This window comes from Terrapene carolina, unplaced genomic scaffold, assembly GCF_002925995.2.
Source record: "Terrapene carolina triunguis isolate 2854851 unplaced genomic scaffold, T_m_triunguis-2.0 Scaffold85, whole genome shotgun sequence".
In the NCBI taxonomy this organism is placed as follows: domain Eukaryota; kingdom Metazoa; phylum Chordata; order Testudines; family Emydidae; genus Terrapene; species Terrapene triunguis.
The window spans coordinates 7,978,537-7,997,563 of record NW_020664436.1 but is presented as its reverse complement, the minus strand read 5'-3'; the positions used below and the strand labels follow the sequence as shown (position 1 = coordinate 7,997,563).

The following is a 19,027-nucleotide window of genomic DNA, read 5'->3' as shown; positions in this document are numbered from 1 at the left end:
ACCGGAGCCGCCGCCGGGGCTCGCCGCCCTCCCCCAGGGGCTCCGGCCGCCCCCCCCGGCAAAAAAGCCAGAGCCGGCCCTGGGGGGATAATGTCAAAGTGTCCCCCTCCCCCCTGCTTCTGCCCCCTGCTTACTCCATCTCCATAGAATGGGGGGAGGGGACGGGACATGACAGGGCTCGGGACAGAGGGAGCTTGTTAGCAGCAGCTGCTGTCTCAACTTGCTGATCTACTTAAAAAGGCAATGTACTTAGAGTGGGGGCAATGCGTATCTCTCTCTTTCACACAAACAGGGTGTGTGCCTCTGTCTCTGTCTGCAATGCTGTCTCCGCTCTCTCCATTCGTGCTGCCTTGTAGAGTGTGAGGCTACATTAACAACAATGTGTTAACCCTGGAGGGCTCAGTCTCATCATTTAGCAGTAAGGCGTTCCCTGGGAAATATCCCACCCTCTTCCACCCTCTGACTTCACCACCTCAACCAAGCTACACAATCATCATTGCTGTGTACAGTATTAAATTGTTTGTTTAAAACTTATACTGTGTGTTAAAACTTAAACTATATATATATAGTTTTTTGTCTGGTGGAAAAAATTTCCCTGGAACCTAACCCTCCCCCCCCCCCATTTACATTTATTCTTATGGGGAAATTGGAGTCGCTTAACATCGTTTTGCTTAAAGTCGCATTTTTCAGGAACATAACTACAACATTAAGCGAGGAGTTACTTTATTATATTGGAGAGGAGAGGAACAGCTTTGGTCATAAACTTATAAAATGTAATCAAGAACATCTGTAATACGGAAAAGAAAGTGTTTTATGGGTGCGTGGTGTTTTACCAAGTACATGATGCAGGATGAAAAAGGTTACGTTGTATGGTGCAAGAGGGGAATGATTTGACAGCATGTGTGAATAAAAGTGAGTAGGATTATTGTACGTGTGGTGGGAGCACAGCAGGATGTACATTAGGTTACTATCGAGGGCAAGTTTTCTTTGAGGAACTGGCCTTTTCCCTACAGTCTAACAGATCTGAACATGAAAGTACCAGGTACTAATAGCAGGCATTGGATTAAATTAACCAGTTCAGCAGTGTCTGATAGGGTTGGAAATTTAACTCCATGTAACTGCAAAACTGAAGTGCTGTTTGGAGTCATAAATGTGCATTGACTGGATTTTATTTTGCCATTGTGTTGTCAGTGAGACAGACAATCACTTCCTTCATCTTTCAGTCTGTTTTTAGGAACTATGATCATGACCATGATGGCTATATCTCTCAAGAAGACTTTGAAAGTATAGCTGCCAACTTTCCTTTCCTGGACTCCTTTTGTGTATTGGACAAAGACCAGTAAGTTTTTATTTTTCTTTAATTTCTTTCTTTGTTTCACTGGATTTTTAAGTTAAAGAACACATAATGCCTCCCAGACCTCCAAACTTCTTATATATCTGGCTTTTCACTTAGAAACTGGAAGAGCAATGATGATTAATCTTTTACCTTTTGTTATTTTTTTAATTATTATTATTTAGCATTTATATTGCAGAAGTTCCTAGGAGCCCTCCAGTTCAGGGTCCAATTGTGCTCACATTTAGACAATCCCTGCCCTGAGGAGCTTATAGTCAAAAAGATGTGATATATCAGATGGATAAAACAAAGAAGCAGGCAGGTAGGGGTAGGGGAGATGGGGGTAACAAATAGTACAGAATGTGCACAATTCTTAGCCAGCTGGGAGTGGTTATCATAATTATCTAAATTTGATTTGGCAGTTTACACAAGCAGGTGATACTGATTAGCTAATTAAACCATTTAGAACATGTAAAAGAAGAATAGAAAATGGTACTGAAAATATCAGAGTGATGTGGTGTAAGGCTTCCCTGTTTAATTAGGCCTCTGAAAATATTAACATCTTGGTGAGGTGTGGATTAACCCTCAATACTATAAAGCATGTCAGCATGTGAGATGTGCCATTGCTGGATCTGGACCTTGGTGTACGACTCTAAGGTCTCCATTTGAGTGATTAACATTTATTAGATGTGACTGGGGATTTTTTTAATGGAATGCAAGATACCCAGATCCTAGGCAATGAGCACCCTACAAACAGATATCTTATAATCATTTGTCTTCATGTGTAGTACCTTGTACACTTTTTCAGTTGCTTCCTCTTAAAGATGTAGCTAAGAGTGAAAAGATCCACAATAGAGCTAGTCAGAATATGAACTGGAAGGGTTTTTTGATTATTTATTTGTTTTTTCCTCTGATGAAATTTGCTTGGGTTTTTGTTTTGGAGGGAGGTTTGAAATTTTGTAAAATTGCTCCAGAGTTTACAGAAAATTCTTAAAACTTTTCAGCATTTTTTATTACTATCGTCTGTCAATTTTTCACAAATACAAAGGCCACTTTTATATTTTTGAAGGAAAGAGACGCAACCTCCATGTAGTTAACGAGTCCAGCCAATCAGAACCAAATTCTAAAAGGCAGGGCCCATCCAGGTACACAGCTACAGGCAAACATACAGTGTGGCTTCATGTGCTGGGGCATAGCCTCCTACCATGCTTGTTTGCCATCCTTGTTACTTAGTAAGAGTAGCCTGGAGCTGTTGACTGAAACCAAGATGTAGCCTTTTCTCCAGATCTTCCTGGTCACAGATCAGGGCCAGGACATCAGAGTTGCTCTAACTTGTCCCGGTAGAGCATCTCATGAAACCCAGTGATTCTACAAGCTAAGAGCCCCAAGGGTGTTCAATGTTTAGGTGAGTTTGGGCCACTAGAGCTAAAGGCCTGACTCTTTCTATATCAAAATTATACAAACCATCTGCTTTGCACAGCTGCTCTAAAATATTTTCAGTTGGTGAAATAGAAGTCATGTCTCTCAGCCTAAAGAACATACATGGCACACCGTGTGAGTGCTGCATGAACAGTTACATCAGAACAATCACCTTGCCTGTTCTGAAGGTCTGGTATCTGATATGACCAGCCAGAACAACACTCTTGTTACACAAGAGAATCTTCCCGAATCACTGTGCACTGGTGTGGTATTGTAGGGAAATGAAGACATGGAAGTTATCTTGCTGGGCTTTAGAGTGACACTTCAAGGAGATTAATGGGAGATGGCTTTTTTTTTCTTTTTTCTTTTTTTTGCGGGGGGCACAGAGGAAGAGGGAAAACATCAAGTATTTATTAAGGGGAGACAGCAATCATGGGAAGAAGGGTAGGAGGCTTTTTGGGCCTAACAAGTTTTGACAGTATCCTTGTAAGTATAATAAGTATATTAATTTGGATGATCACAAAAGTACTGCTAAATCAGTTCATATGATATGAATGCTTTAAAATCAGAATGAAAGATAGAGAACAGAGCATTATCATGAGGAGAGCTGTAGCATCACCCTGGCACCTGAAATCTAGGATGAAGCAACACTCTGGCACATCTTCTGGTGCATGGGGTTGCAACACCACTCAAATTTGGCATGGCTGCCCCTCCAGCATGGACAGAGGAGCAGCTGGGTCAAATATAAGTGGCATTGCAACAGGGCAAATGGAGCCCAACGCTGCACAAATTTGGCCTGGCTACCCCCCATCAAGTCAGAGGCATGACCTCCCAGGCTAACTTGAGTGCTGCCATGATCTCATGTGCTGGATCACATCCCTCAAATTTTACCTGTGCTGTGTGAGTGCCGGGCAGGCAGTGTGAGTGAGTGGAGGGGCTGTGGGCAAGTTGCTGATGAGCTATGGAGTGAGTGGGGAGTGCTGAGGTGGTGAGGGTCAGGGGGATATGAGGGCTGTGACTGGTGGGGTTGGAGGGTTGCTGTGAGTGGGATGTATGCCAGCCACGGGTGGGGGGTGGGCTGTTGGGATAAGTAGGGGCTGATGGAAAACTATTGCCAACCTTATCTGGCCAGCCAGTTAAATTGGTTTATGGAGCGGCCCAAACATAGCAAGAGCATACTAACAATTGTTCCCCTTATTTGAAGTTTGTACAGACTATTAATGTTGTAAAAACAATATCTTACATATTCCACCAATGGGCTTTTTGACTAACTACATGGGTGCTTTGGATGTGCCTTGCTACTTAGTTTACAGTTTAGTGCATAAAAGCTGAGTTAAGCATGTCTTTTTTTGGTATGTGTGTTTGTTACTAAGGTGTGAAGTCTCATAACTGCTGTTGCACAGTTTCAGTTAGATAAAATGGACTGGTAAAATGTTGATTGGTTATTATGGTTATGTCACACACAAGATAATCTCCCAAATCTATCTCATGGGTGAGAGAATTAGCAACTTGGGATCACTTCTGCAGGGCTCCTGCACTATAAACTTTAGCACTACAACACTGACCATATCATCAGGAGAGAAAGCCATGCCTGCTGGGCAATGAATTTAGTTTTAGCTCTTTAATAAGGGGCAACATTATCTCTTTAGAGCATCAGAGTAGAGACTTGGTTTCTCTGCCATCTCTTTTATATATTATGTTCTGTACATATGTATTCTATATGTTTTTAAACAGTTGAATCCAAAAATGTCCAAAGTGGCAACATATTAATAGATTACCCTGAAATTCTTTGAACAGGGATGGTCTTATCAGCAAAGAAGAAATGATGGCCTACTTTCTGAGGGCTAAATCGCAGCTACAGTGTAAAATGGGACCAGGTTTTATTCATAACTTTCATGAGATGACCTATCTTAAACCAACTTTCTGTGAGCACTGTGCAGGATTTGTAAGTATGTTTTTAGCACTCTCATGCTTCACATATAGACTTAATCAAACTCAGGATATGATGAACTAACACCACAAAGAGGAAATGGGCCCCAAACACTAGTAAGGAAGAATAGTGTCTTCATCCTGGCCTAATATCTCATTACAATGAGACGCTGAAAATGTTTACTCTGTGCTGTCCATATTTTCTTCCTTTGGCTTTTGGGTGTTTGAGTTTTAAGACTTTCTCTTTGGGAAAGAGAGGTGATGGCCAAGGAAATAAGGGACTGGAGATTCTTGGAGAATCCCTACAGAGAGCTTATCTACATGGGGAGCTAAACCATTCAGAAGTAAAGTGGCCTTAGTTAAAGCTAAAGTGAATTAAGACCACTTCTGAATGAGAGCATCCACACAGGGGTTTAATGAACTTTACATTCACACTTTTAATGCACTTCTTTAAAATTTGCATCTTTAGTTAATTCAGTTTACCTTCTGGTGTAGCCAATCCCAGAGAAAGTGGGTGTGTGGAGCAGAGGATGTGGATGAAGAAGAGGCAGAACTTTTTCATTAAATTGCTCTTGGCACCATAACTCTGCTCAGATTGAGAAGAATGTTAAAAAAAATTCCAATAAATCAATGGCACTTTTAGCAACATGTGTAAAATATGAAAAATGATTTGATTTCTCCAACATAGCGTACAAAATGCCATCAATTAATGATAGTCCCATCTTTTAAACAAATTAATTCTTTACTGAAGCATTTTCTGAATAGTCAGCAAACCAAATATTTTTGTGAAACCAATAATAAACCTTCCACCAGTTCTGCTTCAAACAAATCATAATAAAAGAATGAATCAGTAGGACTTAAATTTTACTTTTAAATGAATGTAAAGTACAATCTGAAATATTATGCTGGATTACCATTTTCCCATTTGAACTTCCATTGAGGAGGTATTATTTTTTCAACACATAATTGCTTTCCATATCATTCAGTGGCAAAAATCCACTCTCCTTTAGGACCAACATAATATCTGCCCTTTGTTTCCCTTCTTTCTGCATCTTCTTTTCTTTCTCTATCTTTGTGAGTCTTCTCTGTTCTTCCCTCTGTATTTCCTTCCCTGCAGCAATTCCCATCTCCCCATGGTCTTCACTCACACCTATTCCCATTCTAACTGCTAAAATTATCGGCAGTGGAATAGTTAATGTTGACATTGAAGTGGCCTCATGGGGGTAGAGGAGGTCACACTTATTAGATCTGTCCTTTTCAGGCTATCTGCAGTTGCAGGAAGACATCACTGCATTGGTTACACTAGATTCACATGAGGGCTAAAAACTCGGTACTTTTTTCAATGGAAGCTGAGATGCTGCAAAATCTGTGGGTCACATAAATACACCAGTCAAGATGGATCTGGCCCAGGGACCATATGTTAGACATCTATGAATGAGAGCATTTAATGTTAAGAGATCTATTGCCTGTTCCAAAACTTTTTGTTTTATTTCATTGTGGAGAAAGCAGATGATTTGTTAATGGATCTCGGTATATTGACAAGTAAACTATGGAGGGCTTACAGATTTGTTTTAATTTAAAAATCTCATGGTTAGAAAGAGGCAATAAATTTATCTTACAGGCTATTAGAGATCTGAAAACTGCTGAAAGCTGTTTGTGCGTATAATGCACCCTTCTAATGTGGAAGATATGCTTTAGTCAAAAGTTATTGGGTTCAGTGGAGGAGTAACTGGATGAAATTCCATGGCCTGTGATATACAGGAAGTCTGACTAGGTGAACTAATGGTCTCTTCTGGCCTTAAACTCTATGAATTTTAAGATCTATTAATTAATCCCCTACAGTGAGACAATAGATATTCCACAAAGCAAACCGGAAGAAAACTTTATCACCTTGAAATGGTCCCCAAGTTCTCTGATCTGCTTTCTTGCCTTTTCCATTGATGTCATTTTAGGAGTAGTTTTTTGGGGCCTGATCATAGAATCATAGAATATTAGGGTTGGAAGAGACCTCAGGGGGTCATCTAGTCCAATCCCCTGCTCAAAGCAAGACCAACACCAACTAAATCATCCCAGCCGGGAGGGCTTTGTCAAGCCAGGCCTTAAAAACCTCTAAGGATGGAGATTCCACCACCTCCCTAGGTAACCCATTCCAGTGCTTCACCACGTTCCTAGTGTTGTAGTGTTTCCTAATATCCAACCTAGACCTCCTTCACTGCATCTTGAGACCATGGCTTCTCATTCTTGATCCTGAAATGTGCTAAGATTTCAATAGCAGTCAAACAGTGTGTCTGTGGCAGAGCGGAAATTAAACCCAGATCTCCAGTGTCCTATCCACAAACCCATCCTGGTTCTCCAAAGGACTAAACTTTTTACTATTTGTCCTGTTCTGGAATAATTCAGTACAGCTGTATTTTTCTGATTTCTGTTAAATCCAACCGAAGAATAAGAATGTATAAAAGGTGGTATTCTGGATAAAGAGAGAGGGTCAAAGATATCCCTGATGCAAATTCACTGAATCCAATGACATTGTGCCAGAGGTGAAGTTGTTCCAGAGTATGTAATGATAGCAAAAGAAATTGAACTTAAAAGCTCTTTATACATTACTCCTGCATTTCAGTTCTGTTCATTCAGGGGTAGTGCATAGTTCTGAACTGATGTGGTGATTCAAAGTCAAAATGATGTGCACTGAGAGTGTAGAAGGCTGAATTGAAATGACAATTAAAGGTCAGTGCTTGCCAATAAAATATCTATTATTAAACACATGTGAACATTAAATGTCAAGCTAAAATCTCTTGGCATTTGACAATGCTGAACTGATGTGGCTATTACAGGTCAAAGTTGTATCCAGTGTTGTATTAATGCAATGGGGACCGTTCAGACGTTTCCACTTAGCTCAGAGCTACCTCAAGTTAGCTCCCAGAAAATCTGTGTCAGACATGTTCAAACTTGCTGGGGTAGAATCTGTAACTTGATCTCCATTGTGTAACCATCATAGTGATGTCAAATTAGAGGCTAAAGAAGGTACTATGTTGAATGGGTAGGATAATTTAAAGTCAAAATGATATTCAGTGGTACTGGTCCAAAGATTAATGGAAGCAAATAATTATCAAAAACTATTTCTTGGTATGAAGAATCAGTACCTCTGTTGGTGGGGGAAGAGTAGCCCAGGTAGGTAGTCGGGGGGGGGGGGGATAGCTCAGTGGTTTGAGCATTGGCCTGCTAAACCCAGGGTTGTGAGTTTAATCCTTGAGGGGGCCACCTAGGGATCTGGGGCAAAATCAGTACTTGGTCCTGCCTAGTGAAGGCAGGGGGCTGGACTCCATGACCTTTGGTCCCTTCCAGTTCTAGGAGATAGGATAAATAACTATCAGCAAAAAGGGCTGGCAAAGTCATGTAAAATAGCTAATAGTGTCAGTTCTGGTGTCACTTTCCAAACTAATACAAATGTGTACTATTCTCATTATCTGGCCATGTAAATCAAGTTCAAGTTTAGTGTGTAAGTATTAAGAGAAAACAAAGGGAAAGGAGAACTTTAGCAATATTGCAGTGGGTATAAATTATGGACTAAATTCACCACCCACCCTTATTTTTGCTGCTGTCCCCTCTATTGTTCTTTTACCACCTTCCTTCTATCTTGGTTGCTCTATTCCACTCACCCATTTTCCTTTCCAAATCCTTCTGTTTTGCCTGCATCCCCTCACTCCTGCTTTTCCATTTTCTGTTTCCTTAATCCCCAAATTTTCCCATACCTCTGCCTCTATGTTTTTTTTCCACATGCACTTGCGCACACATACACGGTTCTCTCCACATACCTGTTTTGGCTCTATCCCCCCACCTCCACTTTTTTAAAATGTGTTTCAGCCCTCCAAACTTGTTTTTTTGGTCCAGTTTGTCAGAATGGCACTCCAGGCTCTTTATACTGAGTTACAATGGAGCTGTATTGCTCCCGCATCATTCTCTCTCCCCCACCCCCTCAATCACTCTCTGAAGAAGCTGGAGCAGCATCAGCCAGGCTGCTGGGGAGTGGGGCAGATTTGTCCTGCTGATGGGATTGCAGATGGTCCCAGGTCCCTCCTCTCAAGCTGGGACAATTGCCTCTGGTTGTTTACCCCTGGGAGCAGCCCTCCTTGTAAATTCCTGTAACCTAAAGGATGTGGTACACAGATAACAGCTTACTGGAATTTTCTACTATCCACTTCCAAATGATCATACCTGTGTTAAGAACATAAGAATGTCTATACTGGGTCAGACCAAAGGTCCATCTGGCCGAGTATTCTGTCTTCTGACAGTGGCCAGTGTCAGGTGCCCCAGAGGGAATGAACAGAACAGGTACTCATCAAGTGATCCTTCCCCTGTCACCCATTCCCAGCTTCTAGCAAACAGAGGTTAGGGACACTTCAGAGCATGGTTCTGCATCCCTGCCCATCCTGGCTAATAGCCATTGATGGACCTATCCTCCATGAATTTATCTAGAGTCTTACATCTTACATTCAAGCTAACTTTATTCAAATTTAGCAAAGCACATGTTGCTTGTTAAGAGCCTAATACTACACCTTTCACTTGTGCACGCTGTCTCATCTACTTCAGTGGGACTTCTGGGGTGAGCAAGGACTAATCATGGGAGAGAGGGTTGCAGGGTTGAGCCCTAGAGCCTATTTTCAAGCCAGTTTTGACATTTGTCTTCAGCCATTTTTGGAAAAAAATAAGATGGCCAGAACTGTCTTTTACGGTGGGTGCGTTGGTGACTGCTATAGTAAATGAGAGCTGAATTTTTAATCTGCGTTATTTTATCCTGACATACCTGCACATCACATGCCATCCAAGTAGCCAGAAAATGGCTATATTAGCATTGCATAGCTAGATTACATTAAGCACTCCAAGCAGTGTTATACTTTATGCTGATTCATTTAGGTAAACTGACAAGATGGCAATTTTTCACCCATTTCTGGAAGCAGGCATGTTCTGTGTCTCCTCTCCTATGCTAGCTTCATTGTAGGTAAGAGACATGAGGGTGGAAGCCAGTCTAGGTTTATCACAACTGGAGGTGGAGTTCTATCTAACAGGAAGGGTGTTGAGAGCAGTTATATCCTGTTTGTGCTTTTGTAGCTATGGGTACTTCCTTCATTTATGATCTTGTTTTCCTTCCAGCTTTCTTTTCTGATTCCTTGACGTTCTTTTGTCTTTCATTACAGCTCTGGGGTATAATCAAACAAGGATACAAATGTAAAGGTAAATACATAATGCATGGATGTTGTTTTCAAGACATAGGTATTATGATGTTTAGCACAAACAAGTCAGACTCATATTTTTGGCAAAAATATTCTGTTCATCCAAATTTTGATGTGTCATTTGCAACAAAATTGTGAAGTTGTACTGTTATAAGACACTAGCTGCATGCTCATACACTACAAGCCAGAAATCCAGTATGATCTCTGGTTCCTCAAGGATGTAGCTCAGTGCTAGTGATTAGAATTTATATTGGTAAAACTAACTCACTCCATTGAAGTAGAGAGAAATCCTGGAGTGTTTTAGCATTTGGATTTGGCCCTGAAGCTCAGGAGATCTATGTGTGCTGGCAATGCTCTGTCTTCCTCTTGTCTGTCGGATACGCCTACTAGCCTCAAAATGCAATAGCAAGAATGAGCTACTTGCAAGACAGATAGTCAACTTTTTAATTCCTAGAATACCTGATAGATTGAGATCTCATTTCCAGGTTTCTTCCCCCTCCAATAAAAATTTCATTTAGAAAAACCACACGACCTGCAACTCTTGTAGTCCTGCCATTTGAATACTTTCTGCAAACTTTTTCCTTAATTGTTCAATCAGCCTGTATTTTTCATGAAGTACAGGTCTACTCCAGTAAGAGACATGGAAAACAGCATTGTGGATCCATGATTCTTGCACTTTGGCGATTTCCAGGGCTCACTTTGGTGCTGGATGGTCCTAGATACATGCAGGCTCCTTCTCTTTGGAGACACTCATTGCCTCCTCGGACTTCCCAGGGACAAATAATTTATGACTTTTTTTTTTCAAGGTGCAACATACTCCCATTCCTGTTAGCCTGTATTTGAGGGGACCATGGCTCTGTCCATTCTCCATCTCTCCCTGCCCACTATTGCTCAGTTGCACCTGGGGGAGGCATCCAATACACAGTCCATATGCTCCCAGGAGCCCCATGGCAGCATCTGTGGCTAGCCACTGTTTGGTCACGCAAGGGACTGGATCTTTACTGCCTTCTGTTCCCATGTGCAACAGCACAAGGGCAAGCAGCAATACAAACCTTTAGTAATAAAAAGATGGGTAGGCAGGGCTTATAATTCCAGCCCTGAAAACTCAACTTGGGATCTGAAAGCCAAGCTGACTTCTCTCCTGTTCACGTGTCATCACCCATACAGTGGCCCAATTGAGATGTAGTTAAGGCGGTGTGGTCTGGTGATTAGAGCACTGGAGTGGGACTCAGGACACCTGGGTGACCATGGGCACAACACTTCACATCTTTATGACTCATTTTACAGTTGGGGCAATGAGTCATAAAGATGTGAAGTGTCTTGCCCATGGTCACCCAGGTGATTCTGACCTCCTTTGTAAAGTGCTTTGAGGCCTACTGATAAGTGCTGCATAAGAGCCAGGTGGTGTTTATTGTTGTTTTGTTTATTAACATGCAATTGAAATGTGCTCCTCTGCAGAGCCCGGGTGACAGGTAATGATGCATGACTGTGAGAGAGTTCAGTTTCACTTTCAGGTCCTAGTTGAGTTTGCAGGGCAGCAATTTCAAAAACCACCTGTCCCTTGTGAGCACCTGCTGCTCCATGAACCATTACAAATGTGTTCTTCCTCCTCATCTTCCAAGCCACAGTCTCCTTTTTCCATTTTTAAGCTTACTGACCTTGTGCCATCAGGGAGAATTGACTATTCAAATGACAACTTACATCCCCCCCCAGTTCCCCAGCCAAGTGTCACAGCCAAGAAGATAACTATATGTTCTGATTAATAGACATTGGGAGAGATTAACCATCTCCAAGCAGGATCCTATATTCAGTTTTATTTGTTTTTACCTTCAGAGAAGATAAAACTCCAAGTAAGGAAGGTAACTTTACTTTTGTACAAATAAAGTGAGCATATTAAATCTGGAAGCTGCAGCAACGGAATAAGCATGGAACCAGTCGATGTCCTTTTTAGAGTCACTTATTGGAGCGGAACTGTACTTTAACAGTGATTCATAAAGAGTTAGTTATAAGAGAGACATAAATAAGATGAATTTTCAAAGGAGTCTAAAAGAGTGAGGGAGAGTCAATGGGATTTGAGCATTGATCTTCTGTAGGCTCCTTTAAAAATGCCAGCCCTTTAACTGGCTTCTTTCTCAGCTGCCCTGCCAAAGGCTCAGAGTATGAAAGTAACAATGTGTCCAAAACGTGCAGATTTAGAATATAAATAGGGCTTCTGTTTTGGGGGGGTTGTTTGATTGGGGGGGGTGTTATTTGTAGCAATTTTTGAGTTTTATGTAGCTGTCCAAAAATCAGGGATTTTCGGGGCCGTCTCTCTGTACGTATTGCAATGAGTAATGTATATTATATACGTTACACATTACCGTAGTATACAGTATATACTGTAATTAGTAATCTCTTTGTAATGTTTCCTAGCATACGTGAACATGGTGATGTTTGAAACAGCACTAAGCTAAAATCTACTAGGGAACTTTTATTGCACACCAGCAGGGTCTGCACAGACTAATGAATATGCAACATGTTAGTGCGCTTTAGAAATCACACTACCATAGTCCACATTACTGCTACATGGTGACAAATCCTTTGATACAAGTAACCATATTTGATAGTTTTTCTAGTGTTCATTGGATAAATGCTGATTTTTTTTTAATTGGTGGGTATTTTATCAGTGCTTATCAGTTAAACCCAATATTCAGAAGCCCTAAACATAAATAGAAGCTCCTTGAAATACCCAGTGTTTGCCACACCAAACAAAAGACCCAACGTATCCACCATTTTGGAGGTTGGTCCAGTGGAGCAGATTCTTTGAAGATGGTGACCTGCTCAGATCTGCCTTTAGCCTCAGTGCACTTTCTGGTGCTGTTTAAATAAAAAAAACAAAAAACAAAAAACCCCACACCTTGACTGACTTATTCGTGCTAACGGCTAATTGTCCTGGAAACCAACCATTGGGTAACCCACAAATTTCCCTTGCTTTTTGTTTTCTCCAAATCTTTTTGATCAGATGTTTGTATGTTTGTTCATGGCCCTTGGGGATTACCAGACACTACAACTAACTCTCAATGATTTGGCAATTTCTTTTTTTAACAGATTGTGGTGCCAACTGCCATAAGCAGTGTAGAGACCTGCTTGTGCTGGCATGCAGGAAATTTGCCAGAGGTACCTCGATGGGCAGTAATCATGGTTCTCTGCCTAACAGTCCGTCTCTGCCTCCAGGTAAAAGTAGCCTTTATTACTAATTTACACTTATTTTGAATGCTTTTTGACAGCACCCAACATCCAAACTGCGTTAGCTCTAATTTAATCGTTATATCTGCACACAGAGCAGACTCTTGGGTGCCTAAAGGTATTCCCATAATTCATCAGCACATCCTATTGTAGTTCCCAGCTACATTAAGACCTGTTGTATTCTTCAAGGGCATAATTACAGTCCTCACAGACAGGACTCCTAACAACAGTGCTTCTGGGGCCTTTGAAGGAGCGAATGCTGGAGCAACAGCTCCATTGCCATTTGAAAGATTGCAGCTTGTATTATACTTTTTTAAAATTTAAATAATAAAAATATACCTATGCAAGCTCTAGACACCCTAACATGTAAGTAATAATACATTAAAATTCACTCCTCCTGGTAGCAGTCTGGCTCTGCTGTCAGTAGTTGGGGAAAGTAGTGACACTACTCCAGCCTTACCCAATCCTTTACTTCCCCTTGCACCCTCTCTCCCCATTCGCGTGTTGCAAGGCCAGTGGCAGTCCCAAAATGAAGTATGGACATTGCAGATAGGGTCCGGGAGCCCTATCTGTACCACCTCCTTCTTACCGGAGCTGCTCTGGGGCCCAGAGGCAGGGCCAGTGCAAGGAAGTTTTGCGCCCTAGGCGAAACTTCCGCCTTGCGCCCCCCCCCCCCCCCCCCCCCCCCCCCCGCGGCAGCTGCCCCCCACCCGGGGAGCCATGCAGCAGCTCCTTACCCCAGCTCACCTCTGCTCTGCCTCCTCCCCGAGCACGCCGCCCCCGCTCTAATTCTTCTCCCCTCCTGGGCTTGTGGCGCCAAACAGCTGATTGGCACCGCAAGCCTGGGAGGCAGGAGAAGTGGAGCAGCTGCTGCGCTGGGAGAGGGAGTCTGAGCCGCATGTGTCAGCGCTCCGCTGGCAGCCCAGCCCAGGAACACTGTAAAAAAAAAGTGGGGGCACCGCTTTTTGGCGCCCCCAAATCTTGGTGCCCTAGGCAACCACCTAGTTTGCCTTAATGGTAGCACGGGCCCTGCCCAGAGGTGTATTTCCAAATAATGGTAGAGCTGCCATTCCACCCCAAGAAGAATTTTGGCTGAGTCAGATAGAACTCCTTTGTGGCTTACTGCTGCTCCTCCCCCCTCCCTAACCCTAATTTTGCCTTCTTTTAAAAAAATTCATTTTGTAAAGCCCCATGCAAACCCATTGCACTATATAATGGCTTGATCATGCCACCCTTACTCACATTGAGTAGCAACTTACGCCAAGAAGAGTTCTGCTAAAAAATCAGTGGGGCTACCCAAGGGAGTAAGGTGCTACTCTGTCTAAGTAAGGGTGGAAGAATCAAATCCTAAATGTTAAATGAATTAGTAAGGAGATCCCTGCTGAAAAGATCTTGGAAGCGTTTAGTGATCTTGAAGTTGTATATTGAAAATAAATTATTCCAATCTCTCTTCTGTAGTACAAGATGAAGTATTTGAATTCCCCAGTGTTGCTACAGGGCATCAGGACCTAGATGGCAGAGCAATCACCCTAGTGACCGGCTCTTCTCGAAAGATTTCAGTCCGTCTCCAGCGGGCTACCACCAGCCAAGCAACACAGACGGAACCACTGTGGCATGAACCTGGCTGGAGTGACTCAGGTTCCCATACCTTCCCCAAAATGAAGTCCAAGTTCCATAGCAAAGCTGGAAAGAACAAAGGCTTTGCAAAATGGGAGAATGAAAAACCCAACGTACAGGGCCATGTGGATATTGAGGTAGAGACCACAGAGCATATGCTGGATGAGAATGGAATAGAAACACTTCAAGAAAGACAAGAACCTGAGGTGGGTAATAAAGCATGAGCATGTCTGTTTAAAATCTGCTACTACTCAAGGTGTGCATAAAACTGTTTTATGTGCATTTTAAGTGCTGGTTCTTTGCTTACTTTTTTGCTATCACTTAATAAGATTTCACTTGTTAAACACTAAACTATCAAAATATCTAAGCATCTATTTTCTATAAACCCAGACTTCGTTGTGTGTCTTATTTTTTACTCTAACACTGGGGATGATTTTTTGTGCTTTGGCCAAGTGCACTCTTAGAAGTCAGATGTTCTACTTTCGTGGATTATTTTCCTTCTGAGATGTTAAATAAGTAGAATAATCTGTGAGTAATCAGACCATATTCTGTCCTGTTGTGCCAGTGTAAAACAGAGCAACTCACTGGGTTCAATAGAATTTGGACCTGATGGACACTAGTGTACGTGAAAGCAGAACATGGCCAGTTACTGCAAGGAGCAGTAAAAAAGATTATATCCTAGCACAGCTGGTCAGTAATGGCAGTGGAACTCTGAGGTGTAAAGAGTGCTTGTTTTTTGGTTACAGGATAGCTGATCGCTTGCCCTGAAAGATGGAGGACAATTAAGATGGCCATTAGAACACAGCAAGATGTGGAATTCGGTAGACCACTCTTTGGCTATGGGAATGAATTCCTGTACCTCATGTTTAAACCTTATGAATCCAGCAGACCTTCCTGGTATCTTATTTAATAGGATGTTAGAGTCAAAATGCACTATTCATTTTCTCACAAGTAAGTCATCTGGTGAACATTGCTTAGACAGAGCACAACAGTGTGTTATGTGACTCAGTCTTCTGGTCTATGATTTTCTTTATAGCGATATGCCCACAGGTGGAAACGGTCTCTACACCCAATCCTACAGTTCTACAAACCAATGAGGATGGATTTTATCTTCTTTGAAAGCATCACATCAGCTCATTGTGTCTATACATGGCAAAGGTGATAAGGATGGCATCTGAGTACCCAAGTTTATTTGATAAAGCTCCTTATTCAGATGCTCATAATGGTCTTTTATTTGGAAAGAACTGAGTTGATGTTCGTTGCTAAACCTCAAACAGGAGACTTTGAAAACGTCAAAATTAAAAATCCTCCTCTAGGATGCATTCCTTTGCACACCGTTTTTCAAACTTTTAAGATGTTTACATTGTTCTCATTAAACCTAAGTGTATTGATGTGCAGCACATGTTTATAATACAGGGCCATATGAGAAAGGTCTTTCAAACATACAATATGTGTCAAAGGACTGTAGGAATTTCAGGACAAATATCATTATTCATATGTCTGGTTATACAATAAATTGACAGATGCCCTTTCCCCCAGCACTGATTATGGTAAAATTAACATGTAATAAACATTTTAGTTTTACTTTTTTTAATGTCCTTCTTTTAATCAAACTGAAAATATCTAAATAAAATTTAACACTAGATTTAATTAACAGCAACCTTGAATTTAGGAATTTCACTGTCTCTGTGTCAACTTGATCATAGTCAATGTCCCTCACGCGCTGGTACTTGGACCTGTACCATGAACACACATGTGTATTGATTTACTAGTTTGGGCCCAAGTAACTTGGGAGCACAAGTCCTATTAAAATAAAAACCCCAAGGGGCTTACGTTTTTAAATCACTTGGACACTTTGGAAAATCCCACCCTTAAATTTTCACAACTCAAATTGACAGTTTGGTTTGGATTAACTCAGGTTTACACGTGATGGTAGAAGAGAAAAAAACAACCAGAAAGACGCTATCTCCCAGGCCTGGTCTACACTATGAGTTTAGGTCGACTTTAGCCGCGTTAAATCGAATTAAGCCTGGACACGTTCACACGACGAAGCCCTTTCTTTCGACTTAAAGGGTCCTTTAAACCGGTTTCTTTACTCCACCTCCGACGAGGGGATTAGCGATAAAATCGGCCTTAGGGGGTCGGAATTGGGTTAGTGTGGATGGAATTCGACGTTATTGGCCTCCGGGAGCTATCCCACAGTGCTTCATTGTGACCACTCTGGACAGCACTCTCTACTCAGATGCACTGGCCAGGTAGACAGGAAAAGCCCCGCGAATGTTTGAATTTCATTTCCTGTTTGCTGAGCGTGGAGAGCACAGGTGACCCCGCAGAGCTCATCAGCACAGGTAACCGTGATGGAGTCCCAGGATCACAAAAGAGCTCCAGCATGGACAGAACGGGAGGTTAGGGATCTGCTCGCCATATGGGGAGATGAATCAGTGCTGGCCGAACTCCGAAGCAGTAAACGAAATGGCAAAATATTAGAAAAGGTCTCCAGGGCCATGAAGGACAGAAGCCATAACAGGGACGCACAGCGGTGCCGCGTGAAAATTAAGGAGCTAAGGCAAGCCTACCACAAAGCCAGAGAGGCAAACGGAAGGTCCGGGGCTGAGCCGCAAACATGCCGCTTCTACGCGGAGCTGCATGCCATTCTAGGGGGTGCAGCCACCACTACCCCAACCGTGTGCTATGAGTCCCTCACTGGAGAAACACACAGGGAAGCGGGTTTTGGGGACGAGGAAGATGAGGATGAAGATAATGTAAATAGCTCACAGCAGCAAGGAAGCGGAGAAACCGGTTTCCCCAACAGCCAGGATATGTTTATCACCCTGGACCTGGAACCAGTAACCCCCGAACTCACCCAAGACCCTGTGGGCACACAGGGGACCTCTGGTGAGTGTACCTTTGTAAATATTACACATGGTTTAAAAGCAAGCGTGTTTAATGATTAATGATTAATTTGCCCTGGCAATCGCGGCCAGTACAGCTACTGGAAAAGTCTGTTAACGTGTATGGGGATGGAGCGGAAATCCTCCAGGGACATCTCCAGAAAGCTCTCCTTCATGTACTCCCAAAGCCTTTGCAAAAGGTTTCTGGGGAGGGCTGCCTTAGCCCGTCCGCCATGGTAGGACACTTTACCACGCCAGGCCAGTAGCACGTAGTCTGGAATCATTGCATAACAAAGCATGGCAGCGTATGGTGCCGGTGTTTGCTGGCATGCAGACAACATCCATTCCTTATCGCTCTTTGTTATCCTCAGGAGAGTGATATCATTCATGGTTACCTGGTTGAAATGGGGCAATTTTATTAAGGGGACATTCAGAGGTGCCCCTTCCTGCTCTGCTGAACAGAAAGATTCCCCGCTGTTAGCCACGCGGTGGGGGGAGGGGTGAAGTGATCATCTCAGAGAATTGGGTGTGTGGGGGAGGGTTATTAGTTGGGTTTGTGCTGCACGTTAACCCTGAAACCGCAGCCCCTCCTTTTACATTGCAAACCCATTTTAAATGGCCAACCCAAAGGGTGCTTGGTATGGTTAATGAGAGCAGTACTCTTTGAAACCATCCCCACATGTTAAGAAGGTTAAAAAAGCCAAAAGACTGTGTCTTACCATGGCTGCCTGCAAGCTGAAATCTGTGGCCTGGCACAGCGTGAGTGATCTCTCACACCAAACCGGCAGGCCCTCAATATAAGAGGAAAAATGCGACCTTGTAACGAAAGCACATCTGCTGTGTAATGTGAACAGCAAAATGTAACGTGAAAGAGTGTACCCATTGTTCTCTAAAATGTATCTTTTTTAACCACCTCTCCCTTCTCATCCACCAGCTGCAAATCGTTCTCCTTCACAGAGGCTAGTGAATATTCGAAAACGGAAGCGAAGGACGCGTGATGAAATGTTTACAGAACTACAGACTGCCTCCCACGCTGACAGAGCACAGCAGAATGCGTGGAGGCAATCAATGACTGATTATCGAAAAGCCCAATATGAACGAGAGGAGAGGTGGCGGGCTGAATCGCGGGCTGAGGAGGAGAGGTTGCGTGCTGAAGCGCGGGAGGAACAGAGCAAGTTGCGGGCTGAAGATGAGAGGTGGCGTCAGCTTGCACACAGAAGGCAAGAGTCCATGCTCCGGCTGCTGGAGCATCAAACTGATATGCTCCAGCGTATGGTTGAGCTGCAGGAAAGGCACCAGGAGCACAGACCGCCGCTACAGCTCCTGTGTAACCAACAGCCCTCCTCCCCAAGTCCCATTGCCTCCTCACCCAGACGCCCAAGAAC

General features: G+C 42.8%; 1 protein-coding gene across 2 annotated transcripts in view; it reads left to right on the top strand.

The window, feature by feature from the left end:
• Nucleotides 1-16,401, top strand: part of RASGRP3 (RAS guanyl releasing protein 3) — a 75,307-nt gene extending 58,906 nt beyond the window's left edge. For both annotated transcript variants that reach the window (XM_029911058.1, XM_024193712.2), the window contains 6 exons: nucleotides 1,224-1,339; nucleotides 4,550-4,697; nucleotides 9,874-9,910; nucleotides 12,997-13,122; nucleotides 14,593-14,957; nucleotides 15,498-16,401. In XM_029911058.1, coding sequence (XP_029766918.1) covers nucleotides 1,224-1,339; nucleotides 4,550-4,697; nucleotides 9,874-9,910; nucleotides 12,997-13,122; nucleotides 14,593-14,957; nucleotides 15,498-15,506 — 801 coding nt within the window. In that variant the 3' untranslated portion in view covers nucleotides 15,507-16,401. The remainder of the gene's footprint in view (nucleotides 1-1,223; nucleotides 1,340-4,549; nucleotides 4,698-9,873; nucleotides 9,911-12,996; nucleotides 13,123-14,592; nucleotides 14,958-15,497) is intronic.
• The last annotated feature ends 2,626 nt before the right edge of the window (nucleotides 16,402-19,027 follow it).